Source organism: Indicator indicator, chromosome 10, assembly GCF_027791375.1.
Source record: "Indicator indicator isolate 239-I01 chromosome 10, UM_Iind_1.1, whole genome shotgun sequence".
Taxonomy (NCBI): Eukaryota; Metazoa; Chordata; class Aves; order Piciformes; family Indicatoridae; genus Indicator; species Indicator indicator.
The window spans coordinates 12,676,098-12,701,392 of record NC_072019.1 but is presented as its reverse complement, the minus strand read 5'-3'; the positions used below and the strand labels follow the sequence as shown (position 1 = coordinate 12,701,392).

General features: G+C 35.9%; 1 protein-coding gene across 1 annotated transcript; it reads right to left on the bottom strand.

The window, feature by feature from the left end:
- Positions 1–2,619: 2,619 nt before the first annotated feature.
- CCDC18 (coiled-coil domain containing 18) lies at positions 2,620–24,113 on the bottom strand (the record flags this gene model as incomplete). The annotated part of the gene is made up of 24 exons (XM_054384267.1): positions 2,620–2,646; positions 4,539–4,682; positions 5,108–5,224; positions 6,443–6,542; positions 7,083–7,296; positions 8,097–8,260; positions 8,701–8,843; positions 9,250–9,417; positions 9,771–9,887; positions 11,840–11,917; positions 12,434–12,568; positions 13,255–13,386; positions 14,119–14,229; positions 14,964–15,184; positions 15,898–16,058; positions 16,168–16,271; positions 17,021–17,330; positions 18,423–18,544; positions 19,283–19,379; positions 21,245–21,373; positions 22,197–22,306; positions 23,229–23,396; positions 23,654–23,810; positions 23,977–24,113. Coding segments are annotated over 24 exons (3,354 nt in total), but the record flags the coding sequence as incomplete, so codon positions are not given.
- Between the last annotated feature and the right edge of the window lie 1,182 nt (positions 24,114–25,295).

Below are 25,295 nucleotides of genomic sequence, written 5' to 3'. Positions count from 1 at the left end.
ACATTAACTATATTTAATACTAAACTTGACTAATCTTTAAAATGATACATTTGTAAGCAATATTTTTTTTTTTTTAATAGTGGAGTAACCAATTTGCATTCTACTGGCAGGAAAAGCCCTGCCACAACTACAAGCAGTTTGTAGTGTCAAGTTCTCCACTCACATCTAGAGAAAGTTAACTGCACCCAGAACGGGATCCCTTTGCTAAAGATGTTCAAGTCTTCCTCCACATACAGCATCCTCCTCATTCCTTTACAACAGAATGACAAATGGATTTCTTCCCAGATGCCTTACTATTCCAAGAGTCCTAATCGGCTTTACAGAAAAAGAAAATTGAAAAAAAGGGATGTGGATTTGTAAAGAGAGAAGTAGCAAATGTTTGTTCTCTAAGGAAGACCTTTCTCTCACAGTGGACAGCTAATAAATTCAGGAATTAATAGTAGCAAATTAATTCATAAACACAAGTTTAATCTGTGTGGTGAGTTCTTAGCAAACTATTGGGACTTTTTCTCATCTGCTTGCTCAAGATCTGCTTTGCCTGTGGAATCAGATACTCCAGGGTATTTCTTTCTAATAAGCAAGATTATTCACATTTTTTTGGAACTTTTCCCAGCCAAGAATAAATAAAGCAAGCAACATCAGCAGTGGAGAACAGTCAGGAAGACGCTGAATAGATCAGCTTCTCTACCTTCTTTCTAATGCTGAAATCTCTTTAAGCACTTTCTACTCTCCAACTGACAACTTCAAAATATTTTTAGAAATACATCAGAACTAGCATGACATCTGACTCATTTTTAAGTTTTGGAGAAAATAGTCCACCAACTTGGCATATAAACTCTGAATTAAAAAGAGGGACATTTGGACTGGTAATCTGGTACAGTGTGCATTTAAACAGTAACTACAGACATATTACTCTCAGAAAGAAGTCCCCTGAGAAATTTATAACCCATCCTGACTGACAGGAGGAGAGAAAAAAATCACCTTAAAAAACAATTTGTTTTCTGAATAGCATTCAGCTAATCATGCCATTATATATATATAAATATGTACCATGCAATGCTGTCCAGAAGAATGAATTTAAGTGTTCCAGGATTTGCACAGAGGTAAATTGGTTAGTAACTAAAAAAATCAAACCAAACAGTCCCCCCTTTTCAAAGCAAATAAATTAGTTTGAACGGTATAACAAGTCAAATCATTACCTTCTCAGGAAAGCAAAACAGCACAACAGCTGTTAATGTGAAAATGAAACAATGATTCTACTTATTTATCAGGTTTGACCCAAAGTTTCACCACAGAAGTTAGTATGCAGATACACAATTTTAGTGCAAACAGTATTTAGCTGATTCAGCTATTAGGCAAATTGGTTTTGCTGCTCATGCACATTTATCTTTAGTGCATGCAGGAGGAGCAAGCAAGGCTTTATGCAACACTAAGTTGGTGGAATTCCATTAGTGTTATGATGCAACTCTAATTATTCTTTTATTTATTTCCATAAGTAAACAGTATTTTTTTGCTATATTATAGTTGTCATAATAGCAACTCTTTAGATGAGTGTATGTTGACCTTGTAAATTGCAGCAAAATGCATGCTTGGTTTTGTACAAACACTTAAAATAGAAAGGCTGCATTTGTGGAATATATTTGCATAAACAGTGAAAGATCTACCTACTACCCAAGTTTAGCACAATTCCACCTGCAGAGCTGCTGAAATACAACAGGTAGGTTTGTTGGATGAGATACAGTTTTACTGTACAAAACACTTAATATAAGCCTAATCTTTAAATTGCAATATAATCCATTCTGTTCCTCTGCTTTACGTCAAACTTTACTAACTTGATTTGCTGAAGTATGAATCATGTCTTACTGCACATAAATCATGCTTGCATTAATCACTCAGACTTAGGCCTTGAGCATATTTGCAGTTTCGGATGCTTGTGTAAATGTGTTATAAAATGGGGCTACCAGTCATTTGTACTAGATAAATTGCACAGTATTTTTAGAAAACTGGAAGCAAATATGTTTAGAGTGCATAGTTATGATGCCATTTTCATCAACAGTATGTTGTATGTATTTTGGAGAAATAAAAATGTTTGGGAAAATAAAAATTAAAAAATTCAAGCTTCAAGGCACTGTCCCACATGCCCTAGCATTGAAAAGTTACTGCTTGAAGAAAAGCAAGAAGGCTTTACCAGTGTGTATGAACGAATCAGTATCCTAAAACATCCTACAAACTGGTTAAATTTAGTAACATATTGTCGTTACACGTTTTGTGTAAAAAAAAATAAAAATTAGTAAGGTAATACCATTGTGCTCCTAATAAGTTAGATGTGAAACAAGTAGATGGTGTAAAATCCTTGGAGAAAGTGACAGCCGAAATTAATTTCTGCAACTCAAGATACTTAAAAGATGAAATTTATTTCTCAAGAATAAATTAAGATGTTATATCAAGGAATAATCTCAAAAACAGTTGGAAAAATAAAGATTGTTACTTGTGTCAGTAGAAATAACTACATACATTATTTACAAACACAGAGTTAAAATTCCCTCTTTGAAGACATGATTACATTGCAAGCTACAGTATTCCTGTAGCATTCCTGTGTTGCTGTTTGTCCAATAGGCAACATTGCTTCTGTCACAATTCTTGCCCCTGAAATAAAATATTTACTGTCAGAACCTTGCTTTAACCATCTGCAGCCAATTTACCATAGCCTGTACCAAGACATTACTTTTCATTACTAGGGTTTACTCTACAAATTCAAGAAAAAGAGCTGCAGTTCAAGTCTATGTCGTCTTTTTGAAATTCTGCCCCCTAGAATGAAGTCATGAATGTATTTGTTCATTGGTCTTGTAATCGAAGCGCATTTGCTCTCAAAATGAGTGTAATTTCCCATTTTTGAACATATGCCGAGTTCTATCAGATAAATAGGAATATATTATGCAGAGTATGCTGAGAAACAAAATCTTCATATACAAATCCTTGTAAAAATTTTAGAGTTTAAAGGAGCACTGTCTTTTGAAATACTCTTCTTTGTAAGGCCTAAGGTTTCACACTGAACTGCATTATTGTGGTTAACTTCTTAACAGCTTACATTTCTAGCAAGTCAGGAAGTGTTTATCAAAACCCCATCAACCATATCAGAGTATCAAGAGGAAAGGACAACTGTGATTTCTACCAATACAATACAAAGTGAGGAAAATCTTATCAACACTAATATAAGTATCCTGGATTTTCTATAGTATACAGAAATAAAGGCAAACATACTATGTTTGGGATTAGGTATTTTTGGTTAGTCTCTGCAGATTTAGCTTCCCTTCCCCAGCTTTAAAAAACAAAGTTAAAGGCTGACAGTTCAATTACAGAAAGAAATCAAGCAGGAACATTAGATGATCAACAAAATGGTCTCTCTAGTGTATGATCCACAGCAGCTATGTTTACATTAACCAGTACTGTGGCACAAAAGAGGCCATATGAGCCAATAATATTTCATAACATGGCTCCTATTAATTATATAAGTGATTATATTGTATCTATTCATGCCTAGCTAGATGCTTATTCGTTATGAGGAATGCTATAAATAGAGTACACAGGTATCTGTAAGGAGCGTGTAATAAGCTTACAGCTAATGAAAGATTATTACAGTAACTTCTAGTTACTTTTATGCTACATACGCCATTATTCATCAGTCTGTGTAAGCACAAATTTCTTCTTACTTCACTTATTTGTAACACAATTTTGTTTCTCATTTCAATAAGGAATTGTGGCCACAAAAGATAAATTTGCTGTATGTCAAATCTGTCTCTTTTTTTTTTTTTTTAAAAAGGGAATTACTTCAATTTCCCAGAAAAACTAAGAAGCTATTCTGAATATTTGGTAAGATGTTTTCAGTTCCTTTATTTGGAATATTTTCAACTTCTAAAGATAGTAGGGTGATGTACTGTTACAAGATCTTCACTGCAGACTAAAACAGAGTAAGAACAAAAAACAATTCCACTGAAAAATCTGTGATCTAGCTATTTCATGAGTCCCAAGAGCAGAATGGGCCAGGACAGAAATCAATCCTCGCTAACAATTCCTTCCCTGAACCAAAATATTTCCTGTAACAAGCAAAGAAGTTAGTGTATCAAGGGGAAAAAGAATGAGACAGACTATAGCCCCAGGTAAAACCATGCACATACAAACACAGCATCCCCTTTTTTCCCAGGTAGATTAGACAACCAAGTTTTTAGGACCAGGACAGAAGTTTCTGCAGAAGTCTGCAGTCAGTCAGTCTGCAATGTGTTATTATCTATCTATTTATCTATAAATTTCTCCTCGAAGCAGACAATTAAGAGTGTGCCATTACATTTCTAATTTCTAAATCATTAAGCTGGTTTACCTTTAGGGCATCAAGATTCAGCAAACACCAGGATATACAACACAGTTACCTGGGGAGATGTAATAGCACTTATTCTAAAGAGACACCGTATCATTCCTTCTCACCAGCTCGGGGAATAGCATTAAAAATTGATCATTTGTTGTTTATCCAAGGAACACTTTACCTTTTCAAGAGCTTCTAGGCCTGGTTGTTTTCTTTCAATCTTTTTCTTCAGCTGATTTATTTCCTGATCTTTCTGGAGTAATTCAAACTCTTTTTCACGGAGCTCTTCCTTAGAATTCTGGAGTTTCTTCTCTAGGCTCTCAATCTGAACAGAAAATGTAATTAAATCAGAACAGATATTTTAGTGAAATCAGGACAATTTAAAAAAGGAAACACCTGAAAGAAAACTCATGAATACAGTCTGTATTACCCCTGACTTTGAATTCCCTTGTCAATACCTTATTTTATTTTGTCAATTATTCCCTTTATTGAAAAGGTACTTTGGGAGCTGTATCTTATCAACTCAAAAAAAAAAAAATCATTTTTAGACTGCTATTTCCCTGCAATATTTTTTTTTTGGGTGTAACAGACATGAAAAATATTTTTACTGGTACACTGAGGTACTCCCAATAAGAAATGTTTTACTCTGAGATTAAACCTGGCCAGCTATTGTGTCCTAGGACTAGACTTCTTCATAGAACTGGCTGCATTTCGTTAGGAAAACTTTTTTTTTAATAAAGTAAGGATTACCTGTTTATTGCATTCCTTAATTTCTAACTCTGACTTCTCTAAATTGCACTCTAACCGAATTATCTGTTGTTCCATTTCTCCCCTATGTTCACGAACTGTCATATCCAACTGTGTAATCTAGAGTTAAAAACGGAAGAAAAGGAAATATTTTATTTTCAACTAGTACGCACATTTTAAGAAATAATGTTACAAAATATGACAGTAAAAAGAATGAAACTAATTCTCTGTAGTCTCGAGAATATTCTCTCAAGCGGTCAATATAAAAATATACCCCAGCTATCTTCTTTAAAAGAATTGGGGCCACAGACAAAGAGAAAAGTGGAAAGATGTGAAAAAATGCACGAGTTTGGTCCTCCAATACACATAATACAAAGCCAGTTATCATTTTAAACAGAGCGTAATGAGTACCTTAGTACACTAATGCATCTTGTTAGAAAGTGTCAAAAGTTTATCAAGGCAAAAAAAAAAAAGTCACAGAGAATAGTTTGGACTGCAAAGGACCTTAAAGATCATCTAGTTCCCACATCCCTGCCATGGGCAGGGACAGCTTCCACTAGATCAGGTTGATCAAAGACTCATCTGACCTGGCCTTGAATACTGCTCACAGATCCACACCCAACAGCCTCTCTGGGCAACCTGTTCCAGCACCTCACCACTTGCACAGTGAAGAACTTCATCCTTACATCTAATCTAAATTTACGCTCTTTCAGTTTAAAGCCATTACTGGTTGTCCTGTCACTCCATGCCCTTCTCAAAAAAGACCCCCTCCAGCTTTTTTGCAGTTCCCTTTAGGTACTGTAAAGCCACAATAAAGTCCTATTACTTTGGTAAATTCCCAGAGCAGCTAGGAAGACAGTGCAGCAAGAATATATCAGAAGGTGTGGCCTCCTGAAACTGATATAGACTGGAAATATTTCAAATGAGCTACAAAAATTTTTCACAACCAATTTACTGTTTCATATTTAGAGGCTGGCTCAAATGCAAGTGTGCAGATGTGCTTCAATGCAAAACCCAGAAAGGAATCTATCACCTCCAAGCAAACTTCAGATCAACCATGAATACAACAACAGTTGTCCACTAACTTGGTTGGCAAGAAAGAATTATGGGACAAGTTTGCGTGAGGCTTTTGTTCTATCTAAACAGTACTCTGTGGACCCATAGAGGAGCACAACCTGGTTTTCCTGATACCATTAAGACTTCAGCTAGTTTTGAGGGTGATACTGTGGCTATATTAACAATACAGTTTGGAATGATGTGTGAAGGCAGTTAAACCTTTTTTTACAAGTTATCTACTGCACAAAAAGAGTAATTTTCAGTAACAATCAATTATCTGACCTGAGCCACTCTTTGTTTCAATTCCCAATTCCGTTCTTTCAATGCTTGGTCCATGTCAAGGAGTTCTTGGGTTTTGCCTTCAATTTCTCCCTTGCAATACCTGAAATTCTCATATGTTTAACTGCTTAATGCACTTCCAGTTGCTTAGCTTCAAGTATCCAGCTTGAAATTCATGAGATTATTTAAAGACAAATTACTTTAAAATGTGAATCAGCTCACTGATGCAAAGAAACGAACCCAAAAGAAATAATTGTTAGCTGTATTCCAGGTGGAAATTTACCAGTAACTTCATTATTCATGCTATTTATTATCAGAAAAACACATTTTAAAAAAAATAATAATACAGAAGAAAGTAATGTTAGTTTATGGTCAGAAATTACAATATGGACAATGGACTATTATGCTATAAATTAATTTCTGATAAAATTATTTCACAACAGAATTCCCCCAAAAATTCTGTATAATTTCTAGAAATAAAAAGTGAGCTGAGGAGGTGCTGTATCAAGTTATCATACAGCCAGAAACACTTTAAATATTACAGAGAGCTGCTAAGACGAAAAGAAAAGACCAAACTACTTGCAATTCCTAAGGAAAAACTAACATAACTAAGTTTTTCTGATGGAAAAGATACCCAGCTTACCTGAGCTCAGTTGTTAGATCCATGATAACAACACGCTTCTCCTCCAGAGAGGACCGTGCATCCTGTAATGCATCTTGCAATTCCTGAAGCTGCATTGAAGCAATTTTTAATTCTTCCTGGGCATTCTGTAATGCAGATTCTAGTTCTTCTATTTTCTGTAAGGCTTCCTTATGGCGAGTCTCACTGTGAAACAGCTTATCTTCTAAATAATTTGCTATTTTACACACACCACAAAACACAAGATGTTTAATAGGTAAGTCAGCGTCTTCATGCAATACTGCTGCCTACTAGCACTTGTGGTTGTAACCAATTTTTAGTAGTTTTAGGAAAATCTGCAAAAACGGTGATTTCTGATGTTATGCAATAACCTTTACATGGCACCTAAGTCTTTGTTGGTTTTATTTAGCTCATAATATACAACTGACTTGAAGTACTAGGAGGTTCTCTCTTTAACCAAGGAGAAAGTACCGAGACAACACAGTAACTGAGTATGTAGTGCTATGGAAGAGGCAAGCAGAATGCTAGTAAGCCTCCAGTTTAAAAGAATCGGAAAATCAAGTGGAGGAGGAGGGGTTGAAAAGTTTGTAATTTCCATAGACACTCTTGTGGGGTTTTCTGCTTGTTTTAAAGAGCTAAATTCTTGTAAATAGCATATGCCTTCATTATATCCAGGTGTCTTGTCTGAATCTGCATTATCAATTTACAGGGAAAATGACCTGGGGTAAAGGTACATCCTACACAAGTGAGAGCTTGTAAAGGTATGTTAAAAAATGCTTGTGGGGGTTTTTTGGAGTTTTTGGGGGAGTGGAGCTGAGTTTGTTTGCTTTGTTGTTGTGGTTTTTCAGTTTTTATCTTAAAAACTACGGAATTATCAATACATTAAAAAAAAGAGTAAGCCCTCCATAAAAATTCATGTTTTTACAGATTTGATGATAGAAGAAAAAGGGAAAAACGTAAATATGTACAAAGAAATAGTACATGAAAGGAAGCCTAAGAAATAAAATAACAAATTACCCTCATTTGCCTTTTCATTGAGCTTTGATTGTGCTTCTTGCAAAGTAACATCCAACTGATTTATCTGCATTGTTTTGTGTTCACTATCTTGTTGTAACTGCACTACTTCTTTTTCCATACCAGTAAGTTCATCCTTGCACTGTTCCATCTCCAGTTTAATTTGTCTAAATAGAAGCAGCAACCAGAAAAAAAAAAAAACTTGTAATAACAGAAGTGACATATGCGCTTACATGCTCCGAGACAAGCATTTCTGAACAAAACAGGAATGAAAAAAGTCATGCTAAGTAGGGTTTTCTTGCTTTCCTAAAACCTACCATCTAGAATTACAAGTAATCTGACATAATTGTGAATTGAACTGCATTATGAAGTGCCTATTCAGCCAGCAAGGCTAAATAGGTTGCCAGGAAACACATTAGTTCCATTAATTCCGTCGGAAGACTCTTTCAGGAACTCGTGCCTCTGCTAGTTAGAAACCTGACTTCCAGTCTTGGCTCACATGGATTCTGAATTCCTTGACTATATAGCTAAATACCATTTCAGACAGCAATCTTTCTTACTGGTAAGTCTCTTTGCAGAACACACCTCTCAGTTATTTTTAACCTACCTGATTGTACTATTAAGTTCATCCACCTTCTGTCTGTTTAAATCTGATTCCTGAGCAGCTAGGCCTAGTTTCACCTCTGCTTTTCTCAACTCGGCTTCGGCATGTGCTTTCTGCTTCTGAAGCTGTTGCTCCAAATTGGATACCTGTTTAAATGGGTATTTAAAATGTGTTGGCACTTTCAAATTACATACCATCCTTGTCTTGCAACTAATGTAAGGAGAGTTTTAACACAAATTTTACATAATCTAAGACCAGAACTTAGCAGTCACATTTGAAAGAGTTTCTAGTAAGCATGTCAAGATTCAACTTTCTTTCTCTGTTTGAATTTTAGGGTTTGATTTTCCAAGTATTTAGCCTCTCTAATGGTAGCTAGAGTTTCTGACAGCACAGAACCTGGTTTAAGACAAAACAAGACATTAAACTCTTTATTTTAAATATACCTAAAACAATAAGTAATCAACTCAGGTATCAAAGAAATGTTCAGCTTTTACAAGTATTATAACGACATAACAAAAGCATTTAATCACCTATCTTCTCACCATACTGTACCTGTTTTTCAAGTTTAATTTGATTATCTTCCAGCTCCTCGTTTCTAATAGTTTCTTGATGCAACATTTGCTGCTGATGGTGCAAAGTCTGTTGTAGGAGAATGTTTTGTTCACTTGTATCCTGAATATTCTTATCTCTTATTTGTATTTCTTTCTGTAAATAACAAACCTGAAAACACATTTTTCCATTACAATGAAACATTTATTTGCACTCGCACCAACTGTTCTCTTTGTTCTTAATGAGCACAGAATCACTTAAGACGCTTTCTTTTCACTTCCTTCTGATTTTGTTACTTCTTTCCACAATTCATTCATCTTGGTACTTCTTTTCCCTAAGCTTATGCAGTATTTCTTAATTATGATTTTCCTCTTTACCCTCACAAAAGGTAGTCTTTTCGACACCTGCTTTCTATTCACAGCTCACACTGCAAATGTTTTGTCTCTTAATTCACAAACTCAGATTAAATAATTCATAACAAGTGCTCTCTGCAATGCATAAGAATTGTTAAAACAAGCTGTTACCTCTTCAGACTTTTTTTTGAGCTGGGTTTCAAATATCTCCTTATTTTCTTGTGACTGACTCAAATATAGTGCAACTTCTTCCTTACATACATTTAGTGCTGACTCAAGTTGTCTCACCTAGTTAAATAACAGATTTAACCAATTAGTTAAAATTGTATGCAATGGGGTTTTTTTTAACCAGTCTAACAAAAAAGGCATTAAAAAATTCCATCTTACTTGCATAAAATGTCTGAAAAACTACATTTTTTTATCTAAAGAGTATTAAAAACAAACTGTGGTGGTTTGAAACTGTCTCGTTAATTTTCCTGTGCAAAGTTCAAACAGAGAAAGTGAAAGAGTGTAAAAAAGTCACTATGGGGTATAAGAAAAGCAAAATAACGATTGTTCTAAACACTTCCATTGGATAGATAGAAATGTTTAAGAACTATTACCCAAAACAAAGTAGGCATTCGGCACATTCTGCGTTCGGCAGTGGGGGCAGTTGCTGGGCTGTCTGGCTGCTGTTTCTTCTTCTCTTCTGGCTGAAGATAACACACTGACCTTGGCAGCTAAGTTAACAAATTTCTGCTTTAACTAACTCTGCTTTCTGCCAGGGGGGTCTGGGGGGGAAGCCCCTGGGAGAGAGAGGCCCCTTTGGGAAAGGTTCCCTTTCGGGGGAAGCAAAGGGAGATCGGTTGTGCTTTTCTGCTGATTGTATATATTTGTAAATGTTGTAAATTTTGTATATTTGTACATATTCAATTGCATTTCATCATAGATTGTAGATTCTGCTTGTAAATACAGCCTTCATTTGCTTCCAGATTTAGCTAGCCTGGTTATTGTCGGTGGGGGGGGAATTTCAGCTCAAACTGACACATTTTTATTTTTGGTGCTCCAACTCGGGGCTCGATTGCTTGTATGATTTATTCCTGCTCACAAGCATAGAAGACTATGATAAATTTTAAAACTGAAATACCAATACCAAAATTAATTCACCACATTTTATTACACAGGGAACCACATCAAGAAATTTGGAATGATCATCATGGGTTGCAACAAGCCTTTTTCAAAAATAGCATTCAGATCTTAACACAATTCCTCTCAGAAAGCTATGAAACGGCTGTTTGCTTTTTTCTTCCTTTCTGTACTGAGATACATTGCCCAAGTTCTACCAAAAAGGTCAAAAGTATAGCTTTTAGCAACATCAGCACGGTTTAGCTATTTTACCCTTTTGCTATTAGTTTGGATTTGAATAATCACTAACAAATATGACCTCGAATGGGTAACAACTGCAATGAGCAAACGCCCCAGAGGTCTTAAGCCATAGTAATTAAAGTTTCCTTAACTGTTTGGTTTCAATTCTAAGAACACTTTTATCACCAACTGCAATTGTGCTGCTTTTAACTGCAGAGTAGCTAATATTTTCAATGCTACCAGTTTTCTGAACCATATTGGATCATATACCTCTTCCCCCACCATTTTTTTGGGGGCAAATTTATAATGGGCCTTGATTTTGGAGAACATTCCAAATACTCTGAAGTCACTTAGAGAGAAAACAAGCATGGTACCAGTTAGGAGCCCAGTGTCCTCTCCAAGTGACAACCTGAAGATTTAATACTGTTTGAAACCTGATGGTTGTAAACGACCACATGAAAATGGTTTATTGAAATAGTGTTGCAAGTGCTACATAGAAGATATTTCTCAGACAAATAACAGGAAGTAGTATAGACGGCTAAAAACATGACCAATATTATATTTTAAAAACGTGTGATACTCTGTGTCATACATAACCTTATCTTTGTTAGACAATGTTTCACTTCAAGAGTGCAACAAGCACAATTCTGCCCTGTTTGTAACTACAGTAATTTAATAGCACAATTATGCATTACATAATCTCTTGCTGCAGGTTTCATCACACTTCTCTTAAAAAAAAGTTGAAAGACTTCAGGCTAATGACTTGTGAAACATTTATGTGGGACACATTTCTATAAAGCAGCCTTAATACAGGTTTTCTATCGAAGCTGAAAAGAAATACATCATTACTGCAAGTTTTTTAACTATCAATTGAAAATTACAGAGATTTTACTAACTTTGATTGTTTCTTCTGTTAGCTGACTTTTCAGCATCTTCAATCCATGGTCTTTCTTGACATTTTGATTTTCCATTTCCTGTTTGTACACATTTTTATTCAAGAGAATAAAATGTAAACACAGTAACAGTAATCTAATAAAACTTCATATTAAGTAATATGAAAAAAATATATGTGTATTTAGAACACAATTGCTTGTACACTGCATTTGTGTGCAACCTGCTCTGAATTGGATTTCATTCCTGTTAAGGGTTCCTTCATATTCTGCAATGGTAGGAATTATTAAAAGGAATAAAAGGTTGTCATAATAGAACATTCTTGGGTTTTCACCTAGTGCCAAATAGATGCAATTGTTCTTTATCATTTGCTACAGCACAAACCAGAAGCATACAAAGAATGCTGAGACAGAAAATAATGGTCACCAAAGTTTGTACCATTTATAGTAGCAGTAGCTGGGGACTATAGATTCAGTCAACTACTCAAACAAGAATTAAGAAACAAAAATGAAAAACGTTTTTCCATGTGTTTATAGATATGTTTTTCATCATTATTAGTCACTTGTTTGATCTGCATTTAAAGAATAAGCCAACCTTACCTCTCTGCTCTCTATCAGCAGTTCATCCAATGAGTCAATGTGATGCTGTTTACGTATAATATCTTGCTCCAAACCGGTTATTATTTTCTCTTGCTCAGTGAATTGTTGATGTTTCTTCTCCAGCTCTGTCTGAAGCTGTTCATAAGTAATTAATGGTTTAGCTTTAATAAGATTTTTCAGAGAATTTGTACATCTAATTATGCAGTTCTATTCACCCATCATTTTAAGATTAAAAAGTAAATGCATTCCTACCATCAGCAGTATTGCAGAGTCTTAAAAATATTGAGAAACCCCAAATACTTAATCTTTTAAAGCGGGAGGAAAATCAAAAGAATGAAGGCAGGCAGAGCATAATTGGCTGTCATCAGCCAAGACAATAGACACGGATGTGTTCTTTGGTAAAAGGTCCCTGAGCAGCTAAAAATAGCCATGGTTATATTTCTAACCACATGAAGCAACAGAACACTTCTCTAAAGACTGAAAAAAACAACTGACAGTTCAGCCTCAACACTCATAAGGCTCAGGCTGGCAGAGGTTCAGCAAACAAAAAAACATTGTTAGAAGCCAACTTGGTTTAACCCTAGTAGGCAAAGAATAACAGTGTTCTTCCCAAGTCCCCATTTCTCTTCAATTGAGCAGAAAACAGCGTATCATGAGATTGTATTATGTTAGGTGGAAAATTAACTACAAACAGGAAATGCAGGGAGAAGATACAACCTTTAATATAACTTTTTAATTGGACATCTACCTCAGAAATACTAATAAGAAAGAAATTGGCATGGTAAAAAGTTAACAAGTCATACAGACAAGGAAGGTCTTACTAGTTCAATCTGTTTCTCCATCTCTTTGTGCTGCTGAAGGTGAACCAACTTTGCTTTTTCAAAGGCAGAAGTTATTTGCTCATGTTCTTCACTAATAGTTGTTTCCAGCTCACGAACGCGTCTGTTTTTTTCCTGGGAAACAGTAACAACAAAATGGACTTCATAAAAATATTTACATGTGATATTAAATAGTGGTTTATTTGATGATTAAATACCTAGATTTCATAAAAGACCACCACAGAAAACACTGAAGTTATACACAGTATGGGTCATCTTAAAGAATGCCACACCTATAACATAGGTATAGGAGTGGCTGCTGAGGTTGTCTGCTTGCACAGATTACATCAAATGAAGCAAGGAATTTCTGACAAAGACAAAAGTAAATTCTATATTCAACATGGATAGATGGAATCTTTAAAACACAGATTTCCATTTGAAAGGGACCATATCAATAGTTTCCTTTTCTAGCAACCTTAGACTCCTTCCCAAAACTATCTAATCATATTCAGACTGGAATTCATAGTGCTTCAAGTGTTGAAAAACCTTCTTGACTTGCTACCATTTAGAAGACACTTATTCATAGGTCTGTATATCACTGAAACAAATGGCAATGCTACCACTGATCTCAATAGGACCAGAGTTTCACTGCACTTAGGGTCAAAAGAAAAAAAAAGTAACATGTCAACTAATAACATGTTCAAAAGCAGGGGAAAAGTTACATGTAACGCATAATTCAGTTTTTAAAACCTGGGGATCCAAAAGTCTATCCATTCTGAATGTATGGAATAATACTGCTTTAACTTAAGACTGTAATCTCCATTTATGTTTTTACATAAATGTAGTTTCTCACTGATAACATTTTACCATGAGTTTCTGTTCCAGCTCAGAATTTCTTGTTGCAGCAGTGGAATAAGCAATAGTCTTTTCTTCCAATCGTTTCTCAAGTGCAGAAATTTGAGAAGATTTCTTTGTTATCTGAAATTGAATGTGTCACAAAACAGCACAAAGACAATCTCAGCTTTATTCAGGTATTTGTATATATTTTCTTATCACCAATTCCATTCTAGTATTTTTAATTTTGGTATAATGTATTAAACTTCATTGCTTACACAGAGGAATTCAGGACAATTTACCTCAAATTTATCCAATTCTAGATAATTATTAGTGCCATGAGTGAATTAGCCATTACACACTTACAACACTTACAGCCACTAGGAAATACTATAAATCCCATTCTGCTGGAATTCTATAAACACATTAGCACCATAATGTAAACATAAACATTTTAACTTATTCAAACCAGGTAAGAGCTATCTGAAGCTTAATTTCTTTCTTTTGAGACTACTAGATAAGGATGTTCATCTCTGGCAATAGAACTAACATTTAGTAAAGGAAAATACAGCTGTTTCATCAACATTTCTTAAGATTACACATTAATTCAGCTATAGCACCACAATACTGTGCATATTTTCCACATAATAGTAGAAGCCCAGTAACTGCAAGAGCTTTAAAACAAGATTTCTGACAACTAACAAACTAAGGCAGTAGCTTGTTGAACAAGCAGAAAAACTTATTTTCCAATTTTTCTTAAGTCAGATTTTAAAATTAATATGGCAATCACAGCTTCCCTGTAACTATTGCCTTAATTACCTTTGATTGCTGAATTAAGCAAGAAGTGATATATTTTTCCAGTGCTGCTAAAAACTTACTTCTTTCTCTAAGCTACCAGTTTTAGAAGCTTTCTTCAATAGGTCTTCCTGTATGATTTGAAGCTGACTGGCTCTCTGAGCCATGCTGGTCTTCAAAGAAGATTTCTCATCCTCTGCTTTTGTCAGTTCGGTGCGTAATTCTCTTAACTCTTTCTGGAATCTTTGCCTCTCCTTTTCAAATTTTTTGCTGATAAGTTCCAACTGTTGATATTTTCTCCTCTCTTAAAGTAAAAAAACAAAAAAACCCCAAAAAACCCCAAAAAAACCAAAAAAGTTTAATTTATAAAAGCACATACAAACCAGCAAGCAAGCAAATAATCACACAAACCAGAGAGAGGAAAAATATGATTTAATGACAGCACATTGAATTAACACATACAGTATTCAGAAAAAAAAGACTTGTTTGGTTGGGCTTTTTTTCCCATAATGTAACTGAAAGCAGTGACTCATGAAAACATTCTTCCCTCACAAAACCAAGTCTAGCACTCTCTGGAAAAAAAAAATTAACACAATAACATTAAGCAACATTATATAGATGCTCTGAAGTAATTTCATGGAACAGTCTTAATAGTTATTGCGAAAGAAATTCTGCAACAGCAGGACAAGGAGAAATCAAAGATAATATGGAGACCTTCACATAACTTGCATTTAAAAAAAAAAAAAAACAAACCGAAACAACACAACCACATGGCTCTATTTCAACACAAACATAGCTTAGATATTGCTGAACAAGTAACTTGCAAATGGAATGATATTGTGCCAGCAGACGGTGACAACTTCCAGAATTTCAAGTTGTCAAAACATTCCCTGTTCAATCAAACTGTGTCTGTTAACACAGCTATATTTAAGAAACACTACAGAAACAATTTAAAACCTCTCAAAAATTCCTATTCTATGATTAGTCAGAACTGCACAGCTATTTCAGTAAGCTTACCTTCCTGACTTCTGATCAATTTCACAGGCTCTGTTTCCAGGCCACATAATGTGTGATTTTCTTGTCTTTCATTATCATTGTAAGGATGCTCAGATCCACCACAGATAGTTAAGTTTTCAGAAGGCTTTTGAATTTCTATTTCTTTCACTGATGGTTTAATGCTACTATAAAAGAGAAGACAATTATTTAACATTCTTTCTACATGCCTATCCTAATACTACCTTGTTATCTGATTATTCTTGCCATAATTCAGGAACCAGAAAGTTGTACCTTAGGTCTGCAAACAAAGGTTTATTCAATTCATAACATGATTCAGAGAGGGCTTCTTTCATTGAGGAACTGGATAGCTGGTGTTTCAAGTGCTGCCATTTAAACTAGAAGTTAATGGAGAAAAAAAAAATCAATTTATTATTGCTTCATAGTGTGATTAATTCACGTGTTATACTATCACATAAAGGTTAAGACACATGAGCCAAGATGTTAAAACTGGATAACTTGATCACTAAAATTATCCTAAGTAGGTGCTTGCAGGTATGTCTCATGCTAGTAGAAATTTTAGGCATTAAGGCCACATCAATCTGTGACCATTCCTTTATATAACTTTATATTGGTACTGAAGTATGAACATTTTTGCTGTGAAAAATAAAATAAATGGAGATACTGTCAGTAATTCCATGTTTTGAACTTCTCACATCATGCTTCCTTTCAGTTTGATGACTGCATTTGATACCTGTTTTTCTCAAGTTACAGATGAAAATTTCCCTAAATTACTAGAATAATTCCATTTTTTTCCTTACTGTTCTACTCTGCATCATACAAATGGACATCATCAGATTTTAGAGATGATACATACATCTGAAGAATCAATACATAGAACAAGAGGAATAGAAAGAGTAATTTTAAAAGCTTACTGATTAATCTATTCCAACATACATACTCCTTGCTCTCGAATAAGAAGGCAAAAGTCAACTATTTAAATTTAAAAAAACCGTGTCATCCATGTATCTTGAAAACCAAAAATATTTTACTCCGATTGTTTCTCAAGAATATCACAAGATTTCCACACAATGCCATTTTTTAAAGACACATAATACAATTCTTAAGAATACATCTCTTATTGTACCTCTTCAGATGTATTTAGGCATAACTGGGAAATAACAGTTTCTAGTAGGTTGAGCTGTTCTCTTGAGTCTTCAATTTCTTGATGGCATAATTTCAAGCGGTTATTTTGCTGGGCAGTAAGAGCTCTTAGCTCTGCATTTTCACGTATTAGAGCATTTTTCTCTTTCAGTATTACTTCTTTTTCACTAAGTTCACTCTCAAGCTCATGGATCTTCTGATCAGACTGAGTCAGCATCGATAACATTTCAGTGTTTTTTGCCCCTAGAGTCTTAATTTCTTCTTTTGTGCTATGATTCTCTTCTTTTAATAGCCTGAAAAAGTATATCCATTTAGAAGTTATAGCTCAGTATAGAGGATTTGCATTAAAAGAATATGCCACAGCTATACTCTTTTACCAGTTTCCTCCTCAAAATCTAGGATTAACTATACAAAAGACAGAAGAGTTTTCACTGCTTTACTAGGCTTTCATTGCTCCTAAGGACCAAGATAACGTACTAAGACTGAGCTTAGTCTAGCATTCTGCTACTAAAGAGTAGAGATCCTATTTCTTTTCTCCTATTTTATCTGACTTCAGAGTGAGCAAACTGTATTCTTATCCCATCACAAATTATTTATTTTATTAGGTACCTGCTGATTTAGCAAACTGAATTAGCTCAGCAAAGGTCCTGATGAGTGCCAAACCCAGTGCAAGTTTGCAGAGAAAAAAGGCAGTCTAGAGGAAAAACTCCCTTAAGTAGGAGAGAACTATTAAAGTAGGCTCAAGGTAGTATAGAAGCGCTAACACACCGCCCATCCCTACCAAAACGGCCTAAATAAAGACTGGAATGTGAATGCAGACAGCACATGTGAAGGGCATAAAGAAAACTGTGTTGTTTGTCCATACCTAATAATCATAAAGAAATGAAGGAAGTACTAAAAGACTTCTGAAACAAAGAAAGGTTCAGCTTGAAGAAACATACAAGGAGTATAAGAATTTTCAACTGTGGGAAAGGACCTTGGTGTGGGAACAGAGTGGCAGCAAAAAAACGGTTTGACGTTTCCAGAAGTTGCAGCCAGAATCAAAACCTCTGTTCAGGCCCAAGTGCAGCCTCTTCATTGGATGCCAAGAGTAGCCTTCACTCTAGCTAGGGACCAACAGGACTGTGCAGCAACCTGGGACTCACACCTGGCAGGGTAAATGAACTCATTGGTGCTTTCTCAAGGGCACACACCTAGGCAGGCAGAAAAACAGGTATTCATAAAGGCAGAGTACCTGCATCTCCCACAGAAGCAATGCGTGAGCAAGCGAACCTGCACTCCCAGAGAGCTTGGCATTCATTTAGTATGAATGCAGCAGCATGCAGCATTAGAACAGGCATTTTCTTCTTAAGTAACAGCACAGTTTTTCAAAGCCTTTGCATTACCTTAATTGCCCTTCTAGGATGCCTAGATCCTTTCTGTAGCTGCCACAGGTTTCATTCAACTTCTCTTTTTCTTTTTCACAATTAATTAAACGTTTTCTCAGGACTACTTCTTCAGCTTTAACCTTAAAAAGCAATTTTGTTTTTTGTTACTGTACAACAATAATCTAAGCTTCCTTGGCCAACAGGCTGTTTAAAAAGAATACTGTAAACATTACACTTTTTTTTTCCTTTCTGGTATACCTGTAGATAATTCTGTTGTGAAAAAACGAAGAGAGGCAAAAAACTTTCTTTTTTTCTGTTATTTGGGAAAAAAGTAATGCTATTTTGGTTTACTGTTTTAAGGCACATTTGTGGTTGGCAATGTCATTCCACAAGGAAAGAAGTCTAATCAAATAAAAATTCTCTGTAACAGTTGTCTCAGGCCTGTATCTTTTCCACCCATAAGGCAGGAAGCATTAACAATTTTGACTATGAGAACTTTGGGAGATAACTTCATTTTCATCTCAGCTCTTCTCTAAATCATGTTTAATCAAAAAAGATATAAAGATGGAGTCAAAAGAGTCCTTTTAAAAGGATCATACAGTTTTTAAATGTAAAATTGGCAGCTGGCAAGCAGGAGACAAAAGAAATAACAGCAGTATCAGGATGCCTCCAAGAAGCAGTCTATCCTCAGTGTGAAGAGAGTTTAAAAAGATAACTGAAGTTACCAGCATGAACAGTTGTTTACCCTGTCCCACCTCTTTTAGGACTTTACCAAAAAGCAGAAACAGGATGAACTCATGGCTGTTTTGCTTCCTAGCTTATTGGAAGAAGCAAAATCCTAACAGCATGGCAAAAACAAGCGAGGAAAAAACTTTTACCTTATCCAATTTTTCAGTCATTTTGTCTTTATACTTTTTGAACGCTCTTGTCAGCTCTTCCACATTCAACAAAGCTTCATTTCTTTGCTGTTCTGCTCTGCAAAGAGCCATACCAATTTTAAAAATCACACATTTCAGTCATTATGTTACTACCTCCTCCACTTAAACTCAACTACTAAATTCACTGCTGCAGGTAACTTCCTATCTTCCTACAGATTTCCACATCCTATAACAAAAAATTTTACATGTGGCATATATTAGTTTTGAATATAATTTTTGCATAATAACATAAAATTTCATTAAGACACTTTTCACTCCCCTTCAAAAAATTTGATTTGCATCATCCTCCCGTCCCTAACAGTAAAAGCCCATTTTAGGGACTGGGATAGCACACATGATAAACAGAAGACAGCAGTGCTCCTTAAAATTCAAACTGCTTGAGGGGAACTACTCAAAAAATCGCTTGCTATGGAATTATGATGAGACTGACAGTATAAACTGCTTTGAGGGTACTGTAGAGACAGCATCAATAATAGCAAAAGAAGCTGAGATTAGGGTGGCTCCCAAAGGAGCAACCCAAAGAGCCTGCTATTTTGCTCTGTTACTCTGCCCCTGTCCCTTTCTTACTTTCCCCTATTGTTACTTACTACGGAAAAAGTTGGAACAGTAACCTTGAGACAGCTCAGGTATTCAGTCTCTTCAGGACACCCAACAAAGGCACACAAGAATTACCACTGCTCAATTAACATTTGATTCTCCTCTACTAAGGGAATCTGTGGGGAGAGGGCAAGTGCCTGATTTAACTACAGCCTACCCTCACATCAGTGTTTTTCAGTCTGAGGACCACTGCCCATTTGTATATAGCAAAAGTGTTCACAGAAGGGGATAAAGAAATTTCAGATTAAAAAACAAAGTACTGTTAGTCTAAAGCACTTCAGTTCGCTTGCCCAAAGAATACTAAGTGGTTTTAACTACTGATTAAAAGCAAACAGTAATAATTGCTAATACTAACTACCACACAGTATGTTGTCTTTAATACCTGGCAGAAGCTCAGTTTTTCTGAAGTACCAAAATATTTCAGTTCACAGCTATCAACTAAGTACAGCTAGTTCCAACCACACATGTACTGAATGAATTGTGAACATAAATCAGCGTTTTTTCACCAGTAGTGAAAGCCCCATAATATCTGTAGGAGGGTTAATGTCATGGGTAACTAGACAAGCCAAACAAGATTTTTGCATTCAAAAGGCTCAAGAAATGCTTTCCAAAGTCATTAACTAAGTTAATTTTTGTCCCAAGTAAAGCAGTTAAATGAAATGGGCAGGTAGGAATATTTTTACTTATTCTTCTCATTTCTTTAAAATTACGTTTTGTGGTAATAGGATAGCAACAGCTGAAAGAAATTACCTAACCCTCCCACGAGCCATACAACCACGAGGCTAAAGGAGGCAACAAGAAAGGGAAATAGAAATTGAGATGGAATTACAACATCATAGAGACAGGAGAGATTAAAGAAAACATGAAAACATTTTCTTAGTTAAGTGGTGCTTCTATCAGTTTCCTCATATCAGTTCCAAATACACAGCACTTGGTATTGCTAAACATTGAACACACATAGTAGGTTCGTGCAAGACAAAGTCAAAAACAATTCACGAAAAATACATTCTGGACATATTTCAGCTCTCCACTACAGTACATCTGTTCTGAAGAGGGGAAAAAAAAACCCCAGGTGATAAACTGGTTACTAGTGTACAGTATCAGCCTGCAACTACCAGCAAATTTAAAGATTTAAAAGTGCCTATTTAAATAAGAAGTATCTTCACACAAAGTTTCCCCATTTCAAAAAACAACACCAAGAAAGGCCAAAAAATCATTTGATTCCGTAAAGTAAATATCTGCCAATGCGAATAAACACTTACGCACTACTATTCTGTATTCAATTTATTAAAATTACTTAGCTACCTCTTTCCTTGCTTGCTTTGTTCAATTAATTCAGTTTTCAGATTTTTATAGTCCTTTTTATATCTTTGTAACATGTTTTCTTTTTCCGTTCCTGTTTTCTGGCTTTGAGCTAGTTTATCTTCTGCATCTCTAGCAAATAAATAAAACATGATTGTAACATACAAGCTTTTCTATTAAAAAAAAAAAAGAAAATAAGTATTTCTTGTTCTTTTCCACACACAATGTTTGAGAGGCACTAGTTAAACACACTGCATCTCTCAAAATCAGCTTTGGAACATGCATTCTCCAGACTTTCAAGGAGTAGTCTGCAGTCTGGAGAGGTGTCCTTATCACACCAGCAGGTGTCAGGTGTCACAAGTGCCAAGGACCCAGAGGGCTAACTTTGTGTTATGAGATATACACAGAAATCACCATTTTTCTGCAACACATATGGCTGGTCAGGATACACACATGGAAAACAACACAGACTATTGAGATATTGATTGAACATTATACAGTATGAGATTGTAAGATAAACTGACAGCCTCTAGACACTGTTTACTTTAGCATTATTTGTCTATCTACCTCGATTCACAATGAAAGAATCTTTCACACTACACGCTGCAGTCAAGTTTGAAAATACATATGTTTGCTTCCTACAGAAGACATGCAGTCAGGTAGTACACAATCACTTTACCCTGTTAAAAGGGCACAGTCATGTTCAGTATGCATTATAAACTCATTTCTTTCACCAGTTTTATGGGGGTGTTTTGTTGGTTTTTTTCCCCCCATCTCTTGAAGTACATTCGGTATAAAATAAAAACACCTCCCTCCTCCCATATATGACTCCCAATGAAAGTTCCAAGCTCCAGACTACATTACCCACACATAACAATAAATTATGTCACTCCAAAAGAGACTGATCTAGCAAGCAGACCAATATAAAATGTTAATTTGAAAGTACATTTATTACCTCAAAATTTTGTCTTGCGCTGAAACCTCTGCTTCCAAGTTTACCATCTGTTCTTTCAACTTTGGAATGCTGACTAAATGTGTACCTAGAGTTAATTCAAGATGTGAAATCTGAAATATAAACATATTTGAGGTTTCATTAAGACCTGTATATATACTTTTCAGGAGAGGCACATAAGAACAATCTGCTGACTGAATGACACAGTGGTCTTAACCATACTGAGGAAGTTGCTTGCTCATCTATAGAAGCTGTCTTCCAATTTTCTGCTCAATTAACATCCTTCCAGTTCTCTAGCATCATTTCAGTGTAATATGTTATCTAGCAGAATGATACCTTCATATATTGATCTTGTTTCCTGCTTTCCCCCAAAAATTTATATGCTGCTATTTATCAAACAGACAGTCAAATGGTCTGTTTACTTTTGTACTGTCTTGGAGATAACATTCCTCTAACAAAAAGCATTAAACATAGCTATATTTCATAAATGTTACATATAACCCAAATACAAAAATAGTGCACCAGAAAAAAACGTACATACAAGTGTGTATTATCTCTGTAATGATTTCTTAAATACAGTGTTTCTTTTTAACTGACCTTCACTTCTTAAAGCAGCAATATTAATCCAATTTGAGAGGTCACCATTTTTGATCTTGTAGACAAAGGACTACTGTACCATAGTTATTCTTCACATTAGTGTAGCTCAGACATATAAACATATAGGACTAAATACATTGAACTACTTCCTTACATAATGTATTCTTCATTCCATGACTTACTGGCTTTAGATTAAACTTTGGAGCACAGATAGAATTCATAATTAATACAGTTGTTTTGCTCAGAGAGAAAGATTGCAAACCATTCTGTCCCAAGATTAATGCTGAATATTATAAAAAGAAAATAGTAATTTTTAAATATTAAATTTAGCTATTAACGTTATTAAATTTAGAATTACATTCTCAAAAGTCATAGTCACTGGGGTGTTTTGTTTTATTAGGAGTTTTTCTTTTAGATGAATACAGTAAAGATACATACTCTTGTCTTTGACTGCATCAATTCAAAGTTCATTTTTTCTACTCTGTTCTTTAGGTACTGGTTCTGAGAAGTCAAAGCTGCATTTTGCTCGTGAAGGGCATCCAGCTTCTCCTTAAGACGTTCATTTTCTTCCACAATTTTATCAGAAACTGTGGACACCAAGTAAGACTGGACGTAAAAAAATAAAAAAGCTTATATAAATATATATGCACAAACACTTGTACATGCATACGTAAGCAATACGTTCATCGGTAGAAACTCTGTAGAACCAATGTATTTAAATCGTATTACACTGAAGAGCGCTCTGTTGATATAACTGCCTAACACTACAGTCCAAACGCTAAAAGCAAAAACAATATTCATAAGCATAGCAAAGAGCAAAAAAAACAAAGTAAAAAAAACAAATAACAAAGCACAATATTTACTTCAGGTTTTCTTTGAAAATCCTGGCAAGATGTTTTACCAGCATTCTTCTTACAGTTGGTAAAGCCTTCATAGTTGCAACTGGGCTCCACAAGGTCCTCCAAAGTGAAGTCTACAGCATCATTGAAGCACTGGCCACAACGTTCACTTGTACTAGTTCTAGGAGGGAGAATAAAAAGTTGCTACAAAATTTTTTCTTTGCTAAATTACTCATAAAGAGTATGCAAAAGAAAAACACTTGCTACTTGCAACAACCCATTACACTGAATGAGACAGATTTACAAGACAAGGGGCAGACTGTTTTCATTTCCAAACACACTTCTACCTGGAAAGCTCTTCCTCTACAGTTTGGAGACTTTTTTCAGTTCTCCTCAGCTGCTTCCGTAATGACTGTAAAGTTCCAAGTAGGTCTTCATCAGCAGTACTTTCTGAGCAAGTCCACATACTGTATTTGATAGGAACCACACGTGGTTAAAACAATATTTAGCATTAAAACACTGTTAACATACGTGAACATTATTGCAAAGGTACTTTCAAAAATACAAATAAAACAAAACAAACAAAACTCCCAAAACAAATAGGAAAAAACCCCACGAGCTAAATTTCCAAATGTTAAACATACATTTTGCACTTTACCTCTTCCAACATTCACTAGCTAAAAACAATTGTAAAAAATATCTTTCATAAGAGAGTTCTCTATGTGTTCATAAAGTACCGGAAGCTACTAAAATAACTGAAAAAATCTATATATTTATACAAAGTATCTCAGTTACCACAAAAAGCCCATGCGACTAGCAAGGTACCTGAAAAGGTAACAGCGCATACAGAATACAGAAACCTTGCCTTGCTGTCCAATGACCAGCGAAATTAAACACACCAGAGCAACACGAACTCGAGAGCACTGAAGATGCGAGATACTAAGCTGAGGGGGCCGCAACCCTCACCACAGCAAATAAACCTTTGCATATCGCGTCTGAGATACCTGAACACGAAAACAGGTCAGACAATTCAGAGAAACGCTCTCGGGAGAAGTGCTGCCGCCGGCTGCCCTTCTCCGGCAGCACTGTGGTCCCTCCGCCGCCCACTTCTGTAGGCCGGAGCTATCCAGTAACCGGAACGGCTGCGATTCCTCCCCTGCCTTCGCGCCACTTCGCCCGCCCCCAGCCTGCCTTCCCCGGTCGAGTACTATCAACAGCGCGATTTAGCGACGGTAGTCGCCGTTCCTGTGGGGCGCCCGGTGGCGAAGAGGCTGCGCCCCGAGTGCCCAAAGCAGTGGGGCACAAACTAGCCGAAAGCCGACGGCATCAGGCGCTCGCCTGCCGTAGTGTGCTCCGACTAGAGACCCAAGGCTGTCATCCTCAAAAGAAAAGGAGACAGAAAGCAACTGTCCCCTGGCTGTGAGAAAAATCATAGTGATAAAAACCCGCTCCGAACACCCTCCTTCTCAGGAACTCCCAGAGCCCGGTCATCACCACACTTCAAAGAGCGCGGGCCAATTCTCCGTAGGGCCCACAAACCGCATGCGCAGCACTTGCCTACCCTTTCCGCACTGTGCGCAACTGCCACTGCTGTACCTGGGCGGGAGAAGCGCGCCCCGACCAGAGGTAAACCCGCCCCACCGAGTTTCTGCCGCGGTGCACTGTG